Raw genomic sequence first — 25,398 nt, 5'->3', positions numbered from 1 at the left:
TCTCCATCTCACTTGCTCCCTTTTTCTGTTACTCTCATTCATTGTCTATGTCTTGAGTATAGTTACCCTCCAGAAATACCTGTCCCTCATTTCTGCCACTTGTCGTCTTAGTTTCATGAATGGCAATGCAATGATTGTTTGGAAATTGCAGTAGAGAAATGGGCTGTTGAGCAAAACCAGTCCCTATTTGTGTTTATCCTCCAGGTGGGCAGTATACTAATTCCACGTGCCTGCTCTCTTCCCTTTATTCCCTTTTCTTCAAACGTCTATCGAATGTATTTTAAATGTTGACTTGCTCTCTGCTTCAATCACTAACTCTGTTTGTACAATCTGCATTCTGTCTAAAAATGTTTTTGTCCTGCCATCTGTGCTAAATCTCTCCTATTTAACCTAGGTCTCTTTGTTCAAGATCCCCTACCATTGGAAACAATCTGTTCAATCTCCACACTTTCTTGTACCATCATGATTTTAAGCAGCTCTATCAAATCAACTTTTCATGAAAAATTTCTGACATACTTCAATTAATTTAAAAAAGTAAATAAGTCATGCAATTGTCATTTTTCCAGCTGTACTCAAGTAGAAAAGTAAAAGACAGAAAACATAATTTAAAAGCTCCCATGACTGTATATACATGTGGGAAAGACAGATCATTAAACATAACAGGAATCTACATCTAAAAAGTTAATTGTTGACAGGAATGAACTATATAAATGTTTGCTGAATATTAAAAATTAGGACCTTCAGATTCAACAAATTACTCCTGAAATAATTTGAATACTATCAGAAATTGCAAGGTTTACTTTTTAAACAGATTTTAGTTCTCTTATCCCAGCTAATTATTGTGTTTGTCTGTTGCAGAGTGCAACAAATGAGATTTCGAAACATTTAACAACCATCAAAACTCTGAAAGCTGACCACCAGGAGAAAGATGAACAGACTCAGCAATTGCAGGAGAGGTAGGAATGGCATTATAGTTTGTTGTGTTTGGCGCAACCTAGTGGTAGCCTGAATGAAACAGCTGTTTTTCTGTCGATTAGTATTTCATTTAAATTGTTTTCCTCTGAAGTTGGAGAAATCTGTGTATGAGACTAAACAGAAAGCATATGTGTTACATTGATGAGTATAGTGAATGCAGAACAAACAATTGATTTATTCTTTGTCTTAGATACATTATAATCAATAAATGTGAAGTTAGGAAGCATTAACAATTAGATGAATAACATCTGTCAGTTTCATGATCAGGTAAGTAACGCAGGCTTCTTGAGAATGGGTAGAAATGGTAAATCTCTGTCACTACTTTGCTGTTGTTGCTAGAAAGGCCGGCATTTATTGTCCAACCCTAGTTGAACTTTGCGATTCTGGTAGCAGACTACTGCAGTTCATGTTGTGAAGGCACAATCCTGCTATGTAGAGAGTTCCAGGATTTAGACCCAGCTATGATGAAGAAATAGCGACAGTCATACAAGTTGAGATGGTCTCTGACTTGAGTGGAACTTGGAGGTAGTGGGGTTCTCATGCACCTGCTGCTCTTGTCCTTCTGAATAGTGGAGGTCGTGGATTTGTAAGGTATTGCTGAAGAATTATTGCCGAGTTTCTGCAGTACATCCTGTATATGGTACATGCTGCTGCCACAGTGAATCAGTATGACATGGAGATGCTGGCGTTGGACTGGGGTGGGTACAGTAATCTCACAACACCAGGTTAAAGTCCGACATGTTTATTTGGTAGCACAAGCTTTCAGAGCACTGCCCCTTCAGGTAAGTGTCTGATGAATGGAAGGAGTGAATGTTTAAGATGGTGGATAAAGTGTTGAGCTTTTTGAGTGTTGTTGGAGCTGCACTCATTCGTGCAAGTGCATCATACTCCTGACTTGTTCCTTGTTGGTTATTGCCACAGATTTTCCAACCTCTGACCTGCTCTTGTAGTCACAGCACTTATATGGCTGGTTCAGTTCAGTTTCTGGTCAGTGTTAACTCCCAGGATGTTGATATTGAGATAAAAGCAAAATACTGCAGATACTGGAATCTGAAACAAAAACAGAAAATGCTGAAAAATCTCAGCAGGTCTGACAGTGTCTGTGGGGAGAGAATAGAGCCAACATTTCGCGTCTCCGTGACCCTTCATAAGAACAAAGAAGATCAGCAGAAATTTATTTTGAGGGTGTGGGGGGTGGGGAGGAGGGTGCTGGAATGGGACAAAGAAAATGAATGTAAATGAGGATACAGGAGACCGAGAAAGGTGCTAAAAGTGTCCATTAAGTGATCAAAATGTGTGAATGGCAGAACAGAGGTACAGATGGTTAAGGGACAGCCTGGGGATGATGGTAGTTGCCCTGAAGGGGTGGTGCCATGATGGGGTGGGGTGGGGGGTGTAGGGTAGGGGCAGCAAGAAGGAGAGCTGGAATGAAGAACTGGAAAAATGATCATAAAATGAGATGAAATGAAATAAAATAAATGGAAGTGGAAGTCGCCTCTGCCGCACCTGTTCTGATGAAGACAGTTTCTACAATATCGCTGCCGACATGTCTTTTTTTTTCCTCAATCGTGAATTTCCACCCATTGTGGTTGAGAGAGCTCTCCAAACCATCCTCTGGGCCACTGCTCTTACCCTCTCCCCTCCCTCCCTCCCAAAATCAGCATAGAGTCATAGAGGTTTACAGGAAACAGGCTTTTCGGCCCAACTTGTCCGTGCTATCTTTTTTTTAAAACCTCTAAGTTATTCCCAATTGCCCACATTTGGCTCGTATCCCTCTATCCCCATCGTATTTTTTAAAAGGTAAAATTGTACCTGCCTCTTCTTGTTCCAGACACTCACCACCCTCTGTGTGGAAATAGCGTCCCCCTTGTGCTCACTTTTCACCCCATCAGCATCTGCATTCAAAGGATCATCCTCTGCCATTTCCGCCAACTCCAGCATGATGCCACCACTCAACACATCTTCTCCTCACTCCCACGTCAGCATTCTGCAGTGACTGTTCTCTCCAGGACACCCTGGTCCACTCCTCCATCACACCCACACCTCACTCCCTGCCCATGGCACCTTCCCATGCAATTGTAGAAGGTGCAACACCTGTCCCTTTACCTCCTCCCTGCTCACTGTCCCAGGTCCTAAACACCCCTTTCAAATGCATCTCCTTTAATCTGGTCTATTGATTTGCTGCTCCCAATGCAGTCTACTCTACATCAGAGAGATCAAATGCAGAAAGGGTGACCACTGTGTTGAACACTTTCGGTCCATCTGCACATCGGACCCAGACCTTCCTGTCGCTTGCCACTCCAACACACCACCCTGCTCTTCTGTCCACATGTCCATCCTTGGTCTTGTCCTCCTTTGAACAAAAACAAACCACTCCAAAATTGCTTATTTTGTTGCTTTGCATACATTTTTATTGAAGTACCTCGTGGTTCATTAACATGTCAACCCCACTTCTTACTATTGTCTTGGACACTCTTGCAGCCACCCTGTCTTTTAATCCAATTACAACAATCACACCACCACCTGTCTACTTGCCAATATGTGAGAAAAATGACAGTGATCTTCCTCATTTTTCTGACACCTTCGGGTTTTGTGAAAACAGACCGAAAGTGTTTGTTAAGAAGAGTATTGAATTACTTAAGGAATATATATTATGATGCAGGTATTGTACGTTTCTTCTGGGTGGACAAACTTTGATGGGTTAAATGGTTGCTTTCATCTGGAACTATTTCTTACTGGACAGTAATTAGATAACTAATAGACCATACTCAATTTACATGCTGTAGCAAAGATGTGATATGAAAGAACTGCAAAAGCTTCCAAATTCTTGTCAGAAATTAAATATCGTACTAACTGTATACTGTATAGAATTGATATTTTTAAAGAATTGTTTCAAATGCTTATTTACAGGAGCAACATTCTGTTAACCATCAGTTAACACTTATGATTTATTATCAAGTTCTGTGGCTTTAGCATCTCACTGAAGTTAAGTGTGTCCAGTGGGGATGCTTGGTTACGGAAGTGTGTTGTTCTCAGACTATTTTCCCGATCTCCCACCAGCAGCTATGTCAGGTTTGCAGCGTTCGTTTTGGATGCAAATCTGAGGACGAAAAGGAAAAAGCATGCATTCTGGAAAAATTATGTTTCTGAAGTGGAAGCTGCTGGAAATCCCCAGCAAGTAATGTGGGGAAATTGAGATTAACATTTCAGACACTCAATAATTTGTGCACTTTCTTTCCAACATTTGCTACGTTTTTTTCAAGATTTGTAATTACTGTTTTCCAATTTATCTCTCAAAGTTATTTAAGTTTTTAGTTTTAAATTACTGTCAGGTGATTAATATAAACTGAGTTAAATAATCCTGGTAAGATTACAGATTAAAATCCAGCTGTTGCACATAGAATCCCTACAGTGCCAAAAGAGGCCATTCAGCCCATCGAACCTGCACCGACTCTCTGAAAGACCATTCAACTCAGGCCCTCTCCTCCACCCTATCCCCATAACCCTGCTCATTTACCATGGCTAATCCACCTAACCTAAACATCTTCGGACTGGGAGAGGAAGCAGGAGCACCCAGAGAAAACCCATGCAGACACGGAGAATGTGCAAATTCTACACAGACAGTCACCCAAGGCAGAATTGAACCTGGGTCCCTGTCCCTGAGACTAAACATTGTCCTGCCCTCAATTTACAGCCATGCATATTGATGCAATTAATCAGTCAAAAATTACATTCAATTTGGAAATATTTGTGGTGTATGAATAAGCATTTGTCATTATCAAATAGTGTAGTTGAATGGTTACACATTGCATTGTTCAATCTTCAGAAAAACTTTATACTAGGTTCTGAACAGATTTAAGATCACCTGTTCCCCTAAATGTTCATGTGGCCTCAGAATTATTGCTGTCATCTGAAGGACATACTGTGAAAAGAAGAATCCAAGTATTTTAATTAATATAAAATTGGCGTCAGAGAATGCAAGGCATGTATTCTATTCAAATGGCTTAGATTTTGATCTGGACAATGCTGCCTAAAAGGGCAGTGGAAGCAAATTCAGTGGTAACTTCCAAAAGGGAATTGGATAAATACTTGAAGGGGAGAAAATTTACAACCTGTGGGGAAAGAGCAGGTGCACGAAATTCATTGACTAGTGCACTCAAAAAGCTGCAGGGACAAAAATGGACCGAATGGTCTCGTTGTGTGTTGTACAATTCTACATAATCACTAACAACCCCTTACAGTTTAGAGCAGCACGTCAGAAAGGCTTCATTAACCAATGTAATCCTACTTTACCTGGTGTTCCGAATCTGAGAAGTGTGCCTCACTCCAGAAAAAAACAGAATATGTTAACCTGCAGGTAATTCATGGAATAAATTCATATTTGGGCTCAATTCTATCCTCTTCCGGTGCATCAGCCCATAATTTGTCTGGCCTCAAGAGCCAGTGTCACTTACACATCTGGAGATCAGTTTCCTACAGCTCACTTCATTCCCCCTCCAGTGTCACCCTTGTGGGCAGTGGTCGATTCCCCTTCCCACTGCAACATTTTCCCCAGGCATTCAATTGCCTTGAAACAAGTACAGCAACCTGAGGATTAACTCATGAATATTTGAAACTTTGCACTTGTGAATGGCAAGATGCACAAAACTTTATTTGTCCCTCTTGCTGGCTTTACCCATTGGCTTTCTTTTCTCTTAGTGTCATGGTCAATCTTTGTTACTGTATGATCCATATAGAGATGCCGTGTAACCAACGCTGGGCCATCTTGAACACCTCATATTAGCTAACAATTGGACATTGCTTGTTCCTATAACTCTGTTTTCCAGCACGTCAGCATTTTATTCCCTCAGGACTGCACTTAGTGACAGCTGCATCCTAAAGTCTTCAATTTCACCTACATTTAATTAGTTCTGACTGGCAATAACTGCAATTGCCTGAATTGATCTGACTTTGTGAAACAGACTCTAGTTGGACATTAGTTCAATGATGATATACTGAACTTTCTCCCTCTGGCCCAGCCAGATGGATAAAGCAATACTGATTTGTCAGGCCTGACTTTGTTACAACTTCTCATTTGAGAGTCAGCTACATTGGCTGTTTCGTCATGTTTATTAAGTTCTCGGTTTACGTTAACAGGGCTAAGAATTGGAATCGCCGTTCTAATTTGTAACTGAAGGTGTAGAGGGGCGAGATGACTCCAGTCTCTTTATTGTTTGCTGGCTGATTTAACTTGGTAGTATTTTCTTCATTATCAAAATCATGTTTTGTAGGAATGTATATTTAGGGAATTCATGTTTTCTTTCATCCAGTAAAGGTTGTTTGATAAAGAGGATTGAACGCCTTTTTATAGTCTGGAAAGCACGTGGAAATGTATTTGATTTTATGAGGTATTTATCAAGATTGTTCTTTGGTTAAATATTCCCTCCTTTGTTACCACTCCAGGGCCAGGATTTTTTAGATGGCAGGATTCGACCCTGCCATCTGAAGAATCAATGGGGTACGCAGCCTCGCAGGCACTGACCCCCCAGTGATTTCAAGCTCCAATGAGCATTAATGGCTGCAGGCAGAACGTTTGCCCCTCATTGGGAGGAAGTCCCACCTTAGAGAGCCTCAGGATTCCAGAAAGAAAGGTATTTTTGAGGGTCACAGGGTGGATGGATCAGGAAGGGGGTTGGATGTTGGGTGTTGGGTGTTGGGGAGAGCCTGAGGGTGGTGGGGGCCCTGCAGCTGTCAGACCTTAAGCATGGATGCCTGAAGTTACAAAGGTGCATCTGATAGAAGCACCTCTTCCCTTTCTTGCCTGAGGTCTGAATTCTCTCTATTTCCTGGCAGCTCCTCCCCATACACACACACACACACACACACACACACACACACACACACACACACACACACCCCGCCCCCAGCCTAAAAATTGAGGCTGGTCAGCAAACTGCCCTTTAAAAGTAAAGTTTATTTATTAGTCACAAGTAAAGCTTACATTAACACTGCAATGAAATTACTGTGAAATTCCCCTTTATGGGCCACTTAAGGGCCTTAATTGGGGCAAGGGCAAGTGGGCCATCTGAAACCTTGCTTGTCCCAGTATAAAATTATAGAGAGATGGGCAGTAATCCAGCACGGGATTCCATCGGAGTTTTACGTTCACCAGCTACACAACCGTCAATGGAGAAGTGTAAAATTCAGGTCCTGTCTAAATCCAGATGGTATTTCATCAAATTCTACTTCAAAGCATTATTTTCTTTTTCTATTATGACTTTCAAGATCACTTTAATAAGATGATGCTTTAATGTTATAATTCTAATATGATTACATTTGCTTTAGGTTTCTTAGCTAACTTGGCAAATCTGAATGTATGAAATCATTTGGAATGTATCCTTTGGTATATATTTGATCACGTATTTCTGATATCACTTATAATTCTGTTTCTCCAAGAGTGTTTAGATGCTCTGTTGTTATTTCATTCATACCTGGAGCTTTTCCTGTACCTATCCATTTCAAAGCATTCATTATCTCAGATATCATCATGTTTGGTCCATTGTTTGTCTCTCTATCTTGAAGACTTCCTTCATTTGAATAATCATACAACTCACTGATGTATACTATCCAATTTTAGCTACTGCATCCCTTTCGAGCAATATTTTACCATCTTCATGTATCCACTATCTGTTGTTATCCTTTTTGATCTGTCAAGGATTTTACCTTTTGGTGCATTTATATATGCTATGAAAAAGTGTTTGATTGTGTTTATTACCAAAAGCTAATGAATGTGTTATTGAAATGTGACATTGACAGTAAAGATGTGAGAGTTATCCAGAGCCTATATTGGGACCAATTAGTGAGCATCAGTTAGAAGATGAATAACCAGACTTGTATCAAGTGAAGAGAGGAGTACCTCAAGCCTGTGTACCATCAGCAAAATTACTCAGAATAAACAAATTTCCAGGGGCAAACATTCAACGGAAGAAAATAATAATCTTGTGATAGGCCGATGACACAGCACTACATGCAGAATCAGAAAAAGCCCTAGATAATATTGTAGATCAAGTAATATCCCAAAGTTTGGAATATGAATTGCATATGAACAAGATAAAATCATTGGTGGTTAGAAGGAATACATTAGAAGATTGGGGAGGATGGTGTCACACTGCGAACAAGTAGATAAGTTTGTCGATTTAGGATAAACGATAACAGAAGAGGGGGGATGTGATGCTGAAGCCGGAAGAAAGTTCGAGAAAGCAGCAAGTAATTTTATAAAGATGAAGGATATGTTAAAAAAAAGAAAACTCAAGCCTGTAGCAGGAATAGACTTAGAGATACTCCATTCTATCCACGTTTCTGTCTGCCTGGACAATAAATAAAGATCTGTGGAAGAAAACAGAATCCTTTGAAATGAGGATGCTGAGATACGCTGGAAATTCTATATACAGACCGCAAGACAAATGAAGAGGTGTTTGAAATAGCAAAAGCAAAAAGATCTCTAAAGTGTGACACCCAGAACAGAAAATGTCAGTATTTTGACCATTTGATCAGAGCTGTAAAGTTACCAAGATCTCTTCTGGAAGGAAAAGTAGAAAGAGACAGAAAGAGAGGTCGACTTGGTGTTGTTGGATGATGGACGTCACTGTGTGGCTGCAGATGAGCTACAGTGGGTAATGCGAGACAGATGAGTGTGACATACAATTGACAGCAGATTTCCTGGCAGGATTAACTCAAAGCAGCAGCGACTTAGCATTTTGACTCAAAACTTTATGATACCTGAACTATAGGAATTGAATCCAGCTGAATGCTTGTGGTAAAAGTGGCTAAAGCATCAAGGTATTAGTCAGTGTAAAAGAAGCCAGGTTATTATTTTCATGTGCATTGCTTTGACAGTGCTCACATCTCCTTTACATGTTATTTTGTCATTCGATGGCCAGGATTTTCCAATCCCATTCGTGTCAGGCTCATTTGGCAACGAGAACGGAAACTATCATGAGAAAGCCAAAGTTGCATCACAGGAAGTGATTGTCCCCCTCCCCACATCAGTGGTGGGCCACATTTTCTGACGTTGGATGTCGGGAACTCATTATAATAAATTAACCTATAATTATCCGGCCCATTTGCTGGCATCATCCCTCCACTTCAAAAAAATCCATCCACAGCAGCGTGCTGTCAGAATGGTGTGAGACACGACTGGTTTGGGGAGCTCGGAAGTGAGTACGGCGCTTGGGGGGGCAAGCAATGTGCCGGGGTCATCTTTTAAACTAGACTGAGCTGAGTTTATTGAAAATGTGTCAGGCATTGCCTACTGACAATACTGAAGGAATAAGTGTTGACAATCATGAATGGTATAAACCCAGCAATGAAATCTGTTTATTTTTATGCTTTTTTCATTTCCTAACCCACTTATTGGAATTAGGAAAGAGTAAGCTATTCCTCCTACCTAATATATTGTGCGTTGTCAAGAATTTGAGCTATTGATAGACTCATGCACATCTAAAGCACCGAAATCCTACTGTGCTTACACATTTGTTCTAGTTAATTATAAGTACAATGAAGAAGAATGTAAATGGGTTTTTATGTTTTAATTTAGTGACAAGTAAGCTTTGGTAGAGTACTTCAATATCATACTGGCTAGCTAACTAATTTGCTTTCTTTAAAGTATTTTGAAGACTCCCACCTTTAAGATCATTTCTTCCCCATAATGATCTACTATTTTGTATCTTTAGATTCATGTGGGAAGTTCTCAGTTGAGGTTCCTGATGGTCTCCATCAGAAGTATCAGATTGACAGATATTCCATTGTTGGATGTTTGTCAGATTGTTGGGGAGTTTCTCTGAAAGCTAATATCAAATGATAGGACAAGAAATGATTTTAAGTTTAAATTATCTTTAGAATCTTTATAAAGGCTAAGAGTTTGTGCCCCTGTTGATAGCGGATGTGAATGGAGCCAAGACTCTATGAGATGCCCAACACACCAGTGGGATTTTCCATTGCAGTTGGCCCCACCCAGCACCAGTGCTGTAACAGGAATTCCAACGTTCAATATCAGGAAGCCCATTACAATAAATTTACATCTTATTATCAGGCCTCAAAGACTGATAAGCCCACACCGACCTCTCCTACCCGTTACATAATCCATTCACGTTGATAAGAATTAGGATAGATCTCCCATGATGTGAACCTGGTGCACAGAATTTGCCAGAGGAATTTATGTGACTACACCGTTCTGGGGGAGAGGGTCGTGCCAGGGCACTGCTGGCAGAATGCTGGGGGGGGGCAGTGCGAGTGGGCCTGTTCGATGGGGTTGGAGCACTTACTGCATGCGGAGGGCGGGGGGGCTCCATGGGAGTCGATGTTTGGTGAACAGTGTTTGGGACCCGCCCCTTCACTATCTTCAGCTATGTGCAGCCTCCATGCCGTTTTCCTGCCTTAAGCACCGTTCTGCCAAAGGAGAGGAAAATTCCACCCACAGAATTTTTAGAAAACAAGCAGCAGCACGGTGGCATAGCGGTTAGCACTGCTGCCTCTCAGCACCAGGCAACTAGGTTCAATTCCTGGCTTGGGTCACTGACTGTGTGGAGTTTGCACATTCTCCCTGTGTCTGTGTGGGTTTCCTCCTGATGCTCTGGTTTCCTCCCACACTCCAAACGTGTGGATTAGGCTGATTGGCCATGCTGAATTGTCCCTTAGTGTCAGGGGGACTAGCTAGGGTAATTGCATGGAGTTATGGGGCTAGGGCCTGGGTGGGATTGTAATCAGTACAGACTCGATGGGCTGAATGGCCTCCTTTTGCACTGTAAGATTCTATAAATAGACTGAAGAATGAGAAGTATTTTCTATGGTGCAAAACACCATTTTTCAATACTTCAGAATGCAACCATGGACACTATTGAATGTAATTTTAGTTTGAGACTATTGACACTGAGCTGAAGAATGAATTAATTGAAGAAGTGACCACATGATTCAGCAGCATTTTAAAGTATGAGAGAGACAGAGATGGTCGGGAAGCGAATCCCAGATCTTAGGGCCTCAGCAGCTGAAGACGTGTCCTTCAATGGTGGAGTACTTAAAATCTGGAGTATATGAGCATCCAGATCAGAGGAGCACGGATACTGGAGATTTGTAGGATTGGAGCAGTTATACAGAGAGGGAAAGATGAAACCATGGAAGAAAAACCAGGTTGAGAGTTTTAAAATTGAAACCTTGCCTACTGCTGAACCATTGTAAACGAGTGAGCACAGGAGTTAACAGGACTTAGTTTGAGTTAGCAGAATTTCGGGGGCAGTAGAATTTTTACAGGGCTAAATTTATACAGGGCTGGAGGTGGCGTGATCACTGAATTACTTGAATGTGAAGGTAATGAAAGTTTGAAAGCGGATTTCAGCAACCAAGGAGCTGAGGCAGAGTGTAGCCCAGTCCATCGCTCAAACTAGCCTCCCATCCATTGACTCTGTCTATACTTCCCACTGCCTTGGCAAAGCAGCCAGCATAATTAAGGATCCCACGCACCTTGGACATTCTCTCTTCCACCTTCTTCCTTCAGAAAAAAGATACAGAAGTCTGAGATCACGTACCAACCAACTCAAGAACAGCTTCTTCCCTGCTACTGTCAGACTTTTGAATGGACTTAGCTTGCGTTAAGTTGATCTTTCTCTGGACCCTAGCTATGACTGTAACACTACATTCTGCACGCTCTCCTTTCCTTCTCTATGAACGGTATGTTTTGTCTGTATAGCACACAAGAAACAATACTTTTCACTGTATGTTACAACATGTGGCAATAATAAATCAAATCAAATCAGAAGAAGAAACTGACGATATTACAGAGACGAAAGTAGCGAATCTTAGGGATTGAGAGGATCTGAGGCTGGAAACTCATAGAAATGAGCAGGTCATTACCCAGCCATACCATCTTTTAAATAGTTGACATCAATACAACTAGTCTAAGTCCTTTGATTTCCCAACCTGTCATGACTTTATGTTGTGTCATTCTTGAATCATACCATACTGCTTTTGCCAATCATTGGAAGAAATTAATTGAATCACTTCAACTCATTCTTTATTGGTAAATTTCCACATGATTCTTCATGGCAATCCAGTTGCAGTCTAATTTTTTCAAAAGGTCTTTAAATCAAATTCTTATAAACTGTTTGCAATTTCCTCCATCATTTTCATTTTGTAGTCTTGTTCCTCAATTCTCCATTTTGAGCAGTAATTTATCATTTTTCTACTTAAGTTCCTTGGTTGAGATGTTTATCAATGTGCTGCATTTATTAGGAGAGTTTAATTCCATTTTCATTCCCTAAGACTTAAATCTCAGTGGATAATCAGAATACTGAATTTATCAAGAGGGTGTAATATTAAAATAATTTGTCTGAAGCTTATTATACTTTTCAATCATTTCTGTGTGAATCACTGTGGTCATTGTGAAGGGAGCTTGTGCTGGTGAATGAAGTAGTGTCCAGTTCAGGAAACGAATGCCCCCATTAGGGATAGCATAGCTAGGAGTTCCAAAACACTCCACATTCTGATGTGAGAGAACCATATTGGCTCCCCATCTGATCATTGTGGAAGCTTGAAGACATCATGAAGCGTATCTGAATGAGATTGGCAATTAGAGCTAAATTAGGGATAGTTTTGTGCTGTGAATCCTCCTGCATTTAGCTGCAATACTCATTTCATCAGAGTCTTGAAGCCGTATTTGGTGTTTATCGAAATAGTCCCTACCAATTTTTAACCCAGGTTGTAGAAGGGAATGGCCTGTGAGATACACTTGCAACTCGGCCAACGTTGTCTACCTGATACGCTGCAGGAAAGGATGTGTCGAGGCATGGTACATTGGGGAGACCGTGTAGAAGCTACGACCACGGATGAATGAACACTGCTCGACAATTACCAGGCAAGAGTGTTCTCTTCCTTTTGGGGAACACTTCAGCGGTCACGGGCATTCAGCCTCTGATCTTCGGGTAAGCGTTCTCCAAGGCGGCCTTCACGACACACGACAGCGCAGAGTCACTGAGCAGAGATTGATAGCCAAGTTCTGCACACATGAGGACGGTCTCAACCGGGATCATGGGTTCATGTTGCACTATCTGTAACCCCCACAACTTGCCTGCGCTTGCAAAATCTCACTGGCCGTCCTGTCTGGAGACGATACACATCTCTGTAACCTGTGCCTAACCCTCTCTCCACTCACATTGTCTGTACCTTTAAGACTTGATTACCTGTAAAGACTCGCATTCCAACCATTATTTTGTAAATTGAATTTGTGTCTTTGTATTACCTGTGAACAGAACTCTCACTCATTTGATGAAGGAGCAGTGAGCACTCCGAAAGCTAATGGCATTTGCTACCAGATAAACCTGTTGGACTTTAACCTGGTGTTATGAGACTTCTTACTGTGAGAAACCGACAAGTTAATGAAAAAAATGAGCAGAGTACAATTTTAAACAGCTTCAAAGCGAAAAACTGCAGATGCTGTATATCTGAAGTAGAAAGTGCTCGAAAAACACGGCTTGTCGGACAGTGTATGTGGAGAGAGAAACAGGGTTAACTTTTCAAGTCCAGTCTGTCTCTTTTTGAAACTTGATGCTGCCAGACTGGCTGAGTTTTTCAGCACTTTACATTTTTATTTAAAATAGTTGTTCTTGCAGAATTGATTTGAGGAACTTAATTGGTCTCCAACGATGTATTAGCCTTGGGCACTTCACCATCCTCAACATTATATGAATAATATAGAATGTTGTGGTTTCTTCATATCTTACCTGTCCCTAATTTGCATAATACTAATTCCACATTGACTGGATTGCTCTTTATCCTATTTAGGCTAGTTCTTTAACTAATAGCCCTTGTGGCAAAGAGATTTATTGAGCTATATATTTGAACACATTAAAAAATGTGAAACTTAATGAAATATATTTCCTTTCCTTCAGGGATAGCATCAATTTAAAACGAATTTGAATCATCAATGGCTGCTTGAGTTGAACCTTGTTCATTGCACGTGGCACATTTTTACGATCAACAATCTTTGTTAGACAGCAAGGAACTATTTTTTTAAAATCTTGCATTAAATTTGTACACCGCATTAAAAATAGATTTGTTGGAAATGCCACACTCCCCTTTAAGATATTTTTTAATTCAGTAAAAGCCATATTCTGGATTTTTTGACAAAATGCTGCCTTTGTGTTCAAATTGTTAAATTTTCATTTCCATCTTCTGGGTGAGCCTACCATGAAGGACCTTGTTGAAAGCCTTACTAAAATCCATGTACACAACATCCACTGCTCTACCCTCATCTTGAAAAAAAATCAATCTAGTAAGACATGATTTGCCCCAAACAAGCCATGCTGACTTTCCCTAATTAGACCATGCTTTTACAAATGTATGTAAATCCTATCCCTAAGAATCCTTTCCAATAGCTTCCTAACCACTCATCGGTCTATAATTTCCTGGATTATCACTTTTTCTATATCTTTCTATATGTAAACAATGGTTCAGAAATTATAAATAGAAGCAAAATACCTCAGATGCTGGAATCTGGAACACCAGCAGAACATGCTGGAAAATCTCATCAGATCTGACATCATCTATGGAGAGAGAATGGAGCCAATGTTTTGAATCCGGATGACACTCCACCATAGAAGTTATATTGTTTGCTTCCAAATCAGTTTGTCCTCTGCATATCAGATTTCTGGTCTGTTTAACCTATTTTTGGGGGATTTTCCCACCCCGCTCACGGCAGGAATTGTAGCCGGGGAGGGGGACATGCAAAGGTCCGTTGACCTCGGATGGGATTTTCCAGATTTCGAGGAGCGAGGCCAAAAAATCCCACAGCTGGTCTTTGTCCTACTGGATGAAAGTTCATCCTACCTTTGGTTTGATATTTCACAATAAATTAGATCTTTATTGTTTATGTTCTTTGAGCAATTGTAGATATTGTTCCTAAAACAGAATGCACACATTTCAATTTTCCACTTCTATCATGATTATATTACCTTTTCAACATATGTGTTTAAAGTTTGTTTCCTGTATTGATGGCTTCAAATGTCCAGTCTATGGCTCTTTTGATTGAAAAGACTTAAAGTTTTCTGCTTTGGAATGCTATCTGTGGAGGGGATAAGGAAGATTTTGGACTAAAAACATTCTAAAGAGACAAATATCCCGTGTAATTTACGCTGTTAATTTTGTTTCCTATTCAGTTATTATGTGGAAAATAAATAACTTTATAAAATGAAGGACTATATGCAAAGGTGCAAAAGCAAAATACTACAGGTGCTGAAAATCTGAAATTAAAACACAAAATGGTGGAAATACTCAGCAGGCCAGGCAGCACATGGAGAGAGATGAATGGTATTCGATTTGAAGCACTAACTGTCTCTCTCATTACAAATGCCACCAGGCCTGCTGGGTGTTTACAACATTTTTTTGTCATTATACTCAAAGATGATTTGCTTACTTGCTTATCTTTTCCACATAAATCATGGCATGCTCTCCAGTTCTGAATATACATGTTAATTTTTTTTATATCAATAGCTTTCAACAAACTATTGGTCAGCGATACCGGAACTGGTATTTAGGTGGTAAATTGAATTTTATCTTTGGTGTATTTCCCTGCAGGATTGGCCGTTTGGAGCGAGATGTCAGTATGAAGCGACAACTTGTGGAAGATCTTAAATCAAAACTCAAAGCAAACCAGGAAAATGATAAAATGTATAAGGGATTATTGGAAGATATGGAAAAAAAGGTAATTGGTCTCATCGCATTTCTTCCTTAAAGAACTGCACATTGCCTTGTCAAGCAATGCAGTGTCTTGAAACCTATTTTGTGAAATTCAAAAGCCTTTTTCCATAGTCATTCACCACAAATTCAGAAGAATGGAAAATATTCTCATTAAAACATCAAATTGTTACGGGTAAATGCTGGGAGAATTTCCCCTCACTGGGTGCCATAGTCTCAAAATAAGAGGTCAGGAATTTAAGACTGAAGCAAAGTGATTTTTTTGCTCCAGTGGTCATGAATCTTTGGAATTCTTTGCCAGTGTGAGCTGTGGGTGCTCAATTGCTGAATGTATTCAAGTTGGAGATTGGTAGATATTTGAATCCTGCTGGAGAAGAATTGAGGGTTATGAGGATCATGCTGAGTTAGAAGGTCAGTCAGGTAATGGCTGAACAGGTTTGAAGGGTCAGATAACCTACTCTTGTCCCTATTTCTAATGTTACTGTGTACTGTGGTACATGCCATTTAGACAGAAAGCACAACCAATAGATGGAAAAAAAGATAATTCAGACATATAGCACTTCAGCTAGGCGATAGTAAAGCTTTATGTGTAATATGAAACATAAACTGTTTTAGACTGGACTTTTAGCTCTGGACTTTAAATTTCTAAATATTTTCAGTTTGAAGCAGAATTTCAGCATCGTCGCCATCCTACATATCATTCAATCAGTGCAGCCAAGAAACCAGATAACTGCACAGTATTTCAAAGATGTATTCACCTGCATTGGGATCAGGGAAGCCCATAAGAACTTGAGGTTCAATATTGATATTCATTACTAATACATGGCACCTCAAAAGATATAGACTCTATTTCTGAACCTTATGCTGCTGATTTGAAAGACTATATTGCTCTTACCCTATTTAGATTCAGAGTTAGAGGACTGTACGTCTACATGATAGATATTCTATCTTACTGTGATCTCTGCACATCCTAGATTTCTAACTAAAGTAGTATCAGAATTCTATTCAACTCAGCATTACCTTTTAACCCTGGCCCATAGAAGTCTAACGTTTCACTGATGTTAATCAAATACACTTTGTGTCCGACTATTACTTCAGTTTGTGTCTCCTGAGTCTCAAACCAGGGCAGGCATCCAGTGATTAAACAAAGACATTCCACATGTACAGCAGATAAAACACAAGCATACTTCAGTTAGGCAGCATTCAAAGATAACTGCAGTGCAGATGCTTGGGATTATCCTTATGCATATCTTCAGCGCTCCAAATGAAAGATCTGCAGGTTTTTCAGAACTATGCCCTTCTGAATATAGTTGTTTTATATCAAATGTATAAGAAATCTATGATGAATGTATGTGTTTTATTTGATACATAACCCATAGGACAGCATGTCATGATGATGATCGCTGATAATATCTCCAATTATTACAGATTGTGGATTCACAACTGTCTGTAAAGACTGGCCTTACTTGCACTAAGCATAGTGGGCATCAGACTGACCTGAGGACTGGTCTCCTTCATTTCCTTTACGGTCTTCCTTTTTCAGTCATGCCAACATGAACAGACTTTTGCCACTTTTTCTTGGTTACAGGCATTATGCCATGAAACAATATCTATTGTGCCCCGAACTCTGTTCCTTCCCTGCAGTTGTGGCATTGTGCTTCTTACTCAATAATAGTTTGTGTAATAATGAAAATGCAAGTATTCTAACACTTCAGCAATTTACAACATGTCAGAGGTGTTACGTGTTTGAATTTTATGAAGGTAAGGACACTAACCGAAGAAGGTTCTACCAGAAAGGCACTTACAGAGTCACTAAAACAAAGACTTAATGTTGCAACAAAAGAGAAATCAGTTTATGAGGAAATGCACCGCAAGACCACTGGAGAACTGGATAGAAAGGTGAGTGGTTGTCCCCTTGTCCAGTAGATCAGAACATATCATTAAATGTGTGTGTGGAATTTAAGAACAAGAATGTATATTTTCACATCAGATTATGAGCAATGCAGATTAGGTGTTATTCAGTGATGAATTTGAAGTCTGGAGTATAAATTATTACAGTGAAATCCTCTGCTGTAAAGCCTTGTTTGATTCGTAAGTGTGTCATTGTAGAATCAAATCTGACTGTTGTGTTAATAGTGAAAAAGCTTTGAGTTTAACAGAGTTAAGTACTCATTCTTAAGATGCTTTGTTTCTCATACCAAGGTAAAAGCTGAAGAAAGATTTTCCAAACCTTGTTTGCATTTCTTCAGGTTACTCATCAATCTGACACCACAAAACCTACATGTATCCTCAACGCCACAGGTGGAACCTACTGTAAAATAGTACCAGTTGGGTTGAGCCTCTACGAGCTCCAGGAGTTTCCAGGCAGCCTCGTAAGGTTTTGTGCAACCTCCATTCTCCCTGCGCAAGGCAAATATTGTTGAGGGAGCCCGTGGGTGAGGCCTCCCTACGCAGAAAGTTGCTATTTCTACACAGTTATGTCTTGATATAGGACTGGAGGGTATTAGATTGAGCAAAACGAGGAAGATGGGCCTTCAAATGGGCAGAGGTGAACCTAACAGGGCATTGGGGTAGGAAGGAACTCCCAAGGAATACATGCATTGTGAAGTTAGCCTCTGTATGTGGTCACTTGGAATGGGTTTATGGGGCCTGAGGAGGGGGATTAAATTATGTCGCTGCCCCCTGGAATCTTCTAATTTATTTTACAATGCTATCTTCCTACTTATGCTGGTCCACTGGCAGACTGGAGAGAAGAAAGTCGTGCTTTTTAGGATAAGTTCGCTGCTCCACTGGGTTCTCCCTGATTTCTGAGAAAGGCCCATGATATATTTTGCACATTCATCCATAGATTGCATGGCCACAATGTGCCAAATTAGTGTGAATACGTGGAATAACAGGGTAAATATGTTGGGTCGCGGGGATAGGACCTGAGTGGAATTGCTATCAGTGCAGGCTCGATGGGCCGAAAAGCCTCTTTATGCACTGTGGGGATTCTATGAATAGAATTTACCATTAATGTGGTGCTCCAGACAAGTTCTTCCCTCTGTCAATTTTCATTGTCCTAAAAGCATTTTCAATTCTCACTCCCTCTGAACCAGATAAAGGGAATTTCAGAAGGGAATTGGTACTGGCAAAGTAGGCAGCTGGAAGGCTATGGGAAACGAGCAGAAGAGTGGGACTCATTGGGTAGTGTAATAACTGCGAGGAATTGGCAAGCAACAAGGCACATAAACGGACAGGAAGTTTATTTTGGAAAAACTATAATCATAGGAAAGCGATAAGAAAACTCGTAAACTCGACAACCCCTCTCCCCCACCCTCCCCCCAACACACACACACACACACACACACACACACACACAATCTCTCTCTCTTCCTCAAAGGGGCATATCAAAAAGCTGGGTCAGACATCATAGGTTAAATGGCCTCCTTTGTGCTCCTCTGTGTTGTAAGGTTCTGTGAATGTGTGGGCTTCCACCACCTGTTAGTTACTACACCCTCTTGCACCAGTTTTGCCACTAAGCAGAAAAACGGCTGGGTTTGTGATGTAAAATGAAGTCCTTCTCTGTGCCTAAAGTTTGACTAAATGGTAGGTGTGTTCTTCATTGTCCTAACCCTTTGGAATCTGGTGTAGGGAAGGCCTTTCCTGCATTTGATTCCTTCCGATTATGACATGCATAGTGTAACTTATCAAAGCTCTCCTAATTTTCACGCCTTTGGTAAAGTTTTCCTGCCAGCCCATTATTTTTTTGCAAATTTCTTGAGCAGCCACTTATTTCCTCAGCATCGTGCATGATTAATGGTCAGGTGTTGCTTACATACTTTTCTTCAAATCTCCTACCTGGCAGGAGCGACACTGATCCTCACTGTGATGCACTGTGGATCTGTCGTTCCCCTTGCAATTTGTGCGTTTCTATGTTACCGCGTGTGTGCCATCGGCACCATCTCCGATTGTCAACACCTCTATGGATTGCATTCGCTTTTAGAAGAATGAGGGGGGATCTCTTAGAAACCTATAAAATTCTAACAGGACTAGACAGGGAAGGTGCAAGAAGGATGTTGCTGATGGTGGGGGTGTCCAGAACCAGGGCCACAGTCCAAGGATACAAGGTAGACCATTTGGGACTGAGATGAGGAAAGGTTTCTTCACCCAGAGAGTGGTCAGCCTATAGAATTCACTACCACAAAGTCGTGAGACCAAAGTATTGAATGTTTTTAGGAAGTAGTTAGATATTGGCGCAGGGCATCAAAGGATATGGAGGGAAAGCAGGATCAGGATATTGAATGATCAGCCATGATCATAATGAATGGTGAGCAAGCTCAAAGAGCCACCTGCTCCTATTTTCTAAGTTTCTTCTGCCATTCAAACATTTTCTTCAACAATTGCTCACTCCACAGCAGGAGTGTTAAGCTCATTGGCGGTTATGATTAAATAACTTTGTGACCATTGGAGAAACTTTTAAAGATTGTTACTGCAAATGCATTGTGATTCTCCGCTAGTTTCATTTTTAAAAATCCATTCATGGGATGTGGGCGTCACTGGCTGGCCAGCGTTTATTGCCCATCCCCGAGGGCAGTTGAGAGTCAACCACAGCGCTGTTGCACTGGAGTCACAGCTAGGCCAGACCAAGTAAGGAAGACAGATTTCCTTCCCTAAAGAACATTAATGAACCAGATGGGTTTTTCAAACAATCAACAATGGTTTCATGATCATCATTAGACTTTGAATTCCCAAAGTTTTTTATGTATTGAATTTAAATTTCACTATCTGCCGTGGTGGGGTTTGAACCCAGGCCCCCAGAGCATTGCTCTGGGTCTCTGGATTATTAGTACAACAACAATACCACCAGGCCACCATTTTTGCTATCCATATCTGCACCAGACCCCTCAGTTTACTTGATTGTTTTATTCTGCCAATTCTAGAATCAGAAACTGCATGATCTCAAAACCAAGGTAATTGAAGCTGAATCAGCAATGACAGAGCTGGAGACAACAGCATCGCAGCAGATGCATGGACTAGCAGTGCAAAGTGAACAGGCTCTAGGAGTCATTCAGAAGAAACTCACTCTTGCAAATGGAAGAGTGGAAGAATTAGTTACATTCATTAAGGTAAGGTTCTGATGAAAAGCAACTGACTTGAAATGTTAACTTTTGTTCCTCGCGTCACAGATGCTGCCAGACCTGTTGAGTATTTCCAGCATTTCCTGTTTTTATATTTGATTTTCAGCGTAAGTAGTATTTGTATTTTACATTAATGTAACTAGCTGCTTCCTACTATCTATGCTTAAAGTATCAGCCATGATTGAATGGCAAAGCAGACTTGATGGGCCGAGTGGCCTAATTTTGCTCCTATGTCTTATGGGTGGAAACCACAATGTACAGTTTTAATGGATTGCAGGTATATAGCAAGTTTCAGTTTCCTTTGGAACTAATGCATTTTTTTTAAATAGATAACATTCTTCTAATCTAACTTTAGAATCTCAAAAGAGATAAAGGCTGGAAATCTTCTGGCCATTGATGCCCCATGGCTGCTGCAAGCGAGGATGGAGAATTTGGCATTCAGACCAGAGAATCCCGCTGGTGTGAACAACTGGAAAATTCCAGCCAAAATAATTCAGCAATAAGACCAAAATTACACATTGAATTGAAGGGGATACTTTTGTAAGAACATATATTAGTAAAAGCTATAATTTAGCTTTTTAATGTTTTATATCCTTAGGTGTTGATGGTTTATTGTCTTAAAATAAAGTATCCATTCCTAAATATCTTTAATCACTTCAATTATTCCCCAGCTCAGTGACATACAAACAGTTCAATTACATTATCAGAAGCAGCTTAGCGAATGATTTTCATATTTTTGTTTGAAGGCATACAATTCAGAAACCCGTTTCTACTAATTCAGTTGTCATTTGAAAATAAACAGAAAGGTAATACGTTTGTAGAAATTGGAGAGAGAGCAACTTGAGTTTATCTCAGATGAATGCATGCAAGTGATCTATATGAATGCATTAAATCTGTGATGGATGGACTTAATACTCAGGAGTGTTTAATCTTCTCAAATATTGATCATGACTGGGATTTCCTAACAGCATTGCAAGCTTTCAGTCCCAGTAGCTTGAATACTACAAGTTCAATCTTAATGTGTTCTTTTTAACAAACAGTATTAGCACTCATTAAAGGTTTCTGAATGCAGCTGTGCCAGAGGTAGGCTGGGTTAGTTAAAGGAAATGAGAACGAATGAATTACTAAGTTTCTGCATTTCTACCTTTCTTATTACCAAAATGAGATGATAAACATCAAGCGATCTACTCACTATGATGCTTTTCAGCAGAAATCAGAGATAAATTCAGTTAATCTCCATCAGGATTACTTTGCACCTGGGATTTGGTCAAATTGAATCTCTGCGCACACAAGGTAGAACTGTGGCAGTGAATATCTATTAAGTAGTAAACAGAATAATAGGCTTGGGTGGCTGTTAATGAACTGGATGGCTTAGATCTTGCTGTTTGGGGACAGTGTGCTTTGTTAATAGGTAAACTTGGGGACTGTTTTGCCCAAAGCTACAGTTATATCTTATTTTGTAGGGAAGAAGCAGATTCATAAAACTGAATCAGACTGCAAATGGATTTGAGTAAACAGGAATTGTTTTCTACTTGACAATTGTTGATTACTTCAATAATGCGGTTTTCATTTGTTTGTTTAGTGAGGAATATTCAAATATACATGACACTGTAGTTGGAAAATATGAGGGTATTTGTTTTCTACAAATTGAAACCAGAACTTGAAGATTTGGTGGACAATTTGCATTATTAGACAGTAATATTCTTTTAAGTTTATAGACTTGAGGCATGTCTTTGTTCTGGCCTCCTAATTCAGTTAAATAATGAATAAAGCAAATTTTACATTCCTCCATTAATTGATTTAACCTTCTATCTGTTTGGTATTCCCTGCTGTGCCTTTGTGGCATTTACATTTCCACACTGATCATTTCTGTATATTTCAGAATGATAGTAGGGATAGAGGAGCAGTAGGAGACCATTCAGCCCTCAAACCTGTTCTGCCATTGATTCAATCATGGTTGATCTGTAATTGAACTGAATTTACCGACCTTGGTTGCAAATCCCTTTGTACTCTTCCCGAACAAATAATCTTAAGTTTTGAAATTTCTAACTGACCCACAGCTTTAGCTTATTGGCTTTGTGGAAACGAAGGGTTCAGATTTTTGCCAGCCTTTGTGTGAAGCGATGCCTCTCCCCTCAGTGACCTGACTCTGATCTAAGCTTACATCTTCTTTTTCTAAAATCCTCCACCAGAGTTTTATCTATCTAATAGTTTGCTGAGTACAACCCTTAGCCTCTTAATTCAAGGGAATACAAGGCTAGTCTATGCAACATATCTTTACATTGTAATTCTTTCTATGCACACAGGAATAAGGGGACACCATTTAGCTCCTCAAGCCTGCTGTGCCATTCAGTGAGATCATGGCTAATTTGTGACCTAACTCCATAGTCCCATCTTTGCCTCAGTAACTAAATAATATGAAATTACTAAGATAAAAGCAAAATACTGCGGATGCTGGAACCTGAAACAAAAACAGAAAATGCTGGAAAACCTCAGTAGATTTGACAGTATCTGTAGTTAGCATTGCTGCCTCTCAGCGCCAGGGACCGAGGTTCGATTCTGGCCTTGGGTGAGTGACCGTCTATGTGGAGTTTGAACATTCTCTCTGTGTCTGCATGGGTTTCTTCCGGATGTTCCAGTTTTCTCCCACAGTCCAAAGATATGCAGGTTAGGTGGATTGGTCATGATAAATTGCCCCTTAGTGTCCCAAGATGTATACGTTAAATGAGATTAGCCATGGTAAATGTGTGGGGTTACAGGGATAGAGCAGGGGAGAGAGGGCCTGGGTAAGATACTCTGTCAGAGAGTAGTTACAGACCCGATGGACTGAATGGCCTTTTCTATGATACTATCTTTAACTTTTTCAATTAAGCACGAATGGTGGGTTTTGGAATTTGTCTCTCATTAGAATGTATCTATTTTGTATATCCTGAAATGCGCCTTTAAATGTCTGCCACTACAACTGTAATGACCTATTCGTTAACCTCATTTGCCAGTTCACTTTCATGAGCTCTATTTTCATGCCCCAATAATTGCCCTTATTTAGTTTAAAATACTAGCCTTAGAACCACTCTCTAACCCCTCAAACTGAATGTAAAATTCAATCATATTATGATTGTTGCTATCTAGGGGTGGCTTCACTATAAGGTTATCAATTAATCCTATCACATTGCACAATAGCAGGTCTAGTATAATCTGATGTGGAGTTGCCAGCGTTGGACTGGGGTAGGCACAGTAACTAGTCTCACAACACCAGATTAAAGTCCAACAAGTTTATTTGGTAGCACAGGCTTTCAAAACGTGGTTCTTTGAAAGCTGTTGCCACCAAATAAACCTGTTGGACTTTAACCTGGTATTATGAGACTACTTATTGTAGTATAATCTGCTCGATGTTTAAAGACGTTATCAGCCTTAAGTTCACAGGGGATAAATGTAACTTGTATTGTCTCTACATCATTTAGCTAAATATGAATTCTGCAACTTAATCAACTCAACATATTATATGTGAATTACCAAGTCTGCTTTGTCTAGAATATTCTAATCACTAATCTTTGTTATACGTTAGTGAATTTCTAAGTTCTATATAATATTTACTTAATTCCTTTGCAAGTTCCATCTACTCCCTGACATGCACAATCATGATGTGGAGATGCCGGCGTTGGACTGGGGTAAACGCAATAAGAAGTCTCACAACACCAGGTTAAATACCAACAGGTTTATTTGGTAGCAAAAGCCACTAGCTTTCGGAGTTCTGCCCCTTCCTCGGGTGAACTCCCAGTCACCGGACAAAGGGGCAGTGCTCCACAAGCTCATGGCTTTTGCTACCAAATAAACCTGTTGGTCTTTAACCTGGTGTTGTAAGACTTCTTACTGTGTTTACACAATCATTACAGATCTCTGTGTTGTTTCAACTTTATCTCTGTTTCTTCATAATTCATTTCAGATCCAGATCTATTACATATAAACTCCATAGTTAGTAAAATTGATTATAAATTATGAACTCTAATAATAAATATTACTACTGATCAGTCTAGTTTATTCTCAAACAGATTCGATTTTATTTAAAATTTCAATATGTATTACTTATTCTGATCCATTATATAACTCAGTACTACTGTGATATCTCTGATTTAAGATGCTCCTTTTCATACTCTTATGCATAATTAATTATATTTCATCTGTTTAAGTTATTAGAAAAAGAATTCATTAATCTTTGAAACCAAATATATTCTACTTACTGTGGGTAACCGCTGCCACAACATTTTAGCCACATTTAGCATAATTCTAGCCCCACTATCCTAAAATAATGTCAACTTGACGGCAGACGCGCATGATAACTTAGATAATAAAGAGTTATAATGGCAACCTGACACAGGCAGGCAGGTGCATCATGCACTAATGCTAATACTTGTATGTCATTGATTGTGAAGTTGTCTGTGTTTTTTCCCTGCATCCACAATATATTTTTAAAAATTCGTATCTGTACACACTTTCTAAATGTACCATTCAGCGTTTTGTTGGTCATAGATTTTCTGTCGACTGTCCCATTATAAATGAGTATGTCCGCTTTAATGTGTTTCCA

At 39.9% G+C, this 25,398-nt stretch overlaps 1 protein-coding gene across 2 annotated transcripts in view; it reads left to right on the top strand.

The window, feature by feature from the left end:
- The window catches only part of cntln (centlein, centrosomal protein), a 337,725-nt gene that overhangs the window by 264,700 nt on the left and 47,627 nt on the right, over nucleotides 1-25,398 (top strand). For both annotated transcript variants that reach the window (XM_080188296.1, XM_080188295.1), the window contains exons 21-24: nucleotides 859-956; nucleotides 15,577-15,703; nucleotides 17,458-17,595; nucleotides 20,619-20,804. In XM_080188296.1, coding sequence (XP_080044422.1) covers nucleotides 859-956; nucleotides 15,577-15,703; nucleotides 17,458-17,595; nucleotides 20,619-20,804 — 549 coding nt within the window. The remainder of the gene's footprint in view (nucleotides 1-858; nucleotides 957-15,576; nucleotides 15,704-17,457; nucleotides 17,596-20,618; nucleotides 20,805-25,398) is intronic.

This window comes from Carcharhinus amblyrhynchos, chromosome 5, assembly GCF_965287045.1.
Source record: "Carcharhinus amblyrhynchos chromosome 5, sCarAmb.v2.hapA, whole genome shotgun sequence".
NCBI classification, from domain to species: domain Eukaryota; kingdom Metazoa; phylum Chordata; class Chondrichthyes; order Carcharhiniformes; family Carcharhinidae; genus Carcharhinus; species Carcharhinus amblyrhynchos.
The sequence above is the reverse complement of the archived record's forward strand: the minus strand, read 5'-3'. Positions and strand labels throughout refer to the sequence as shown.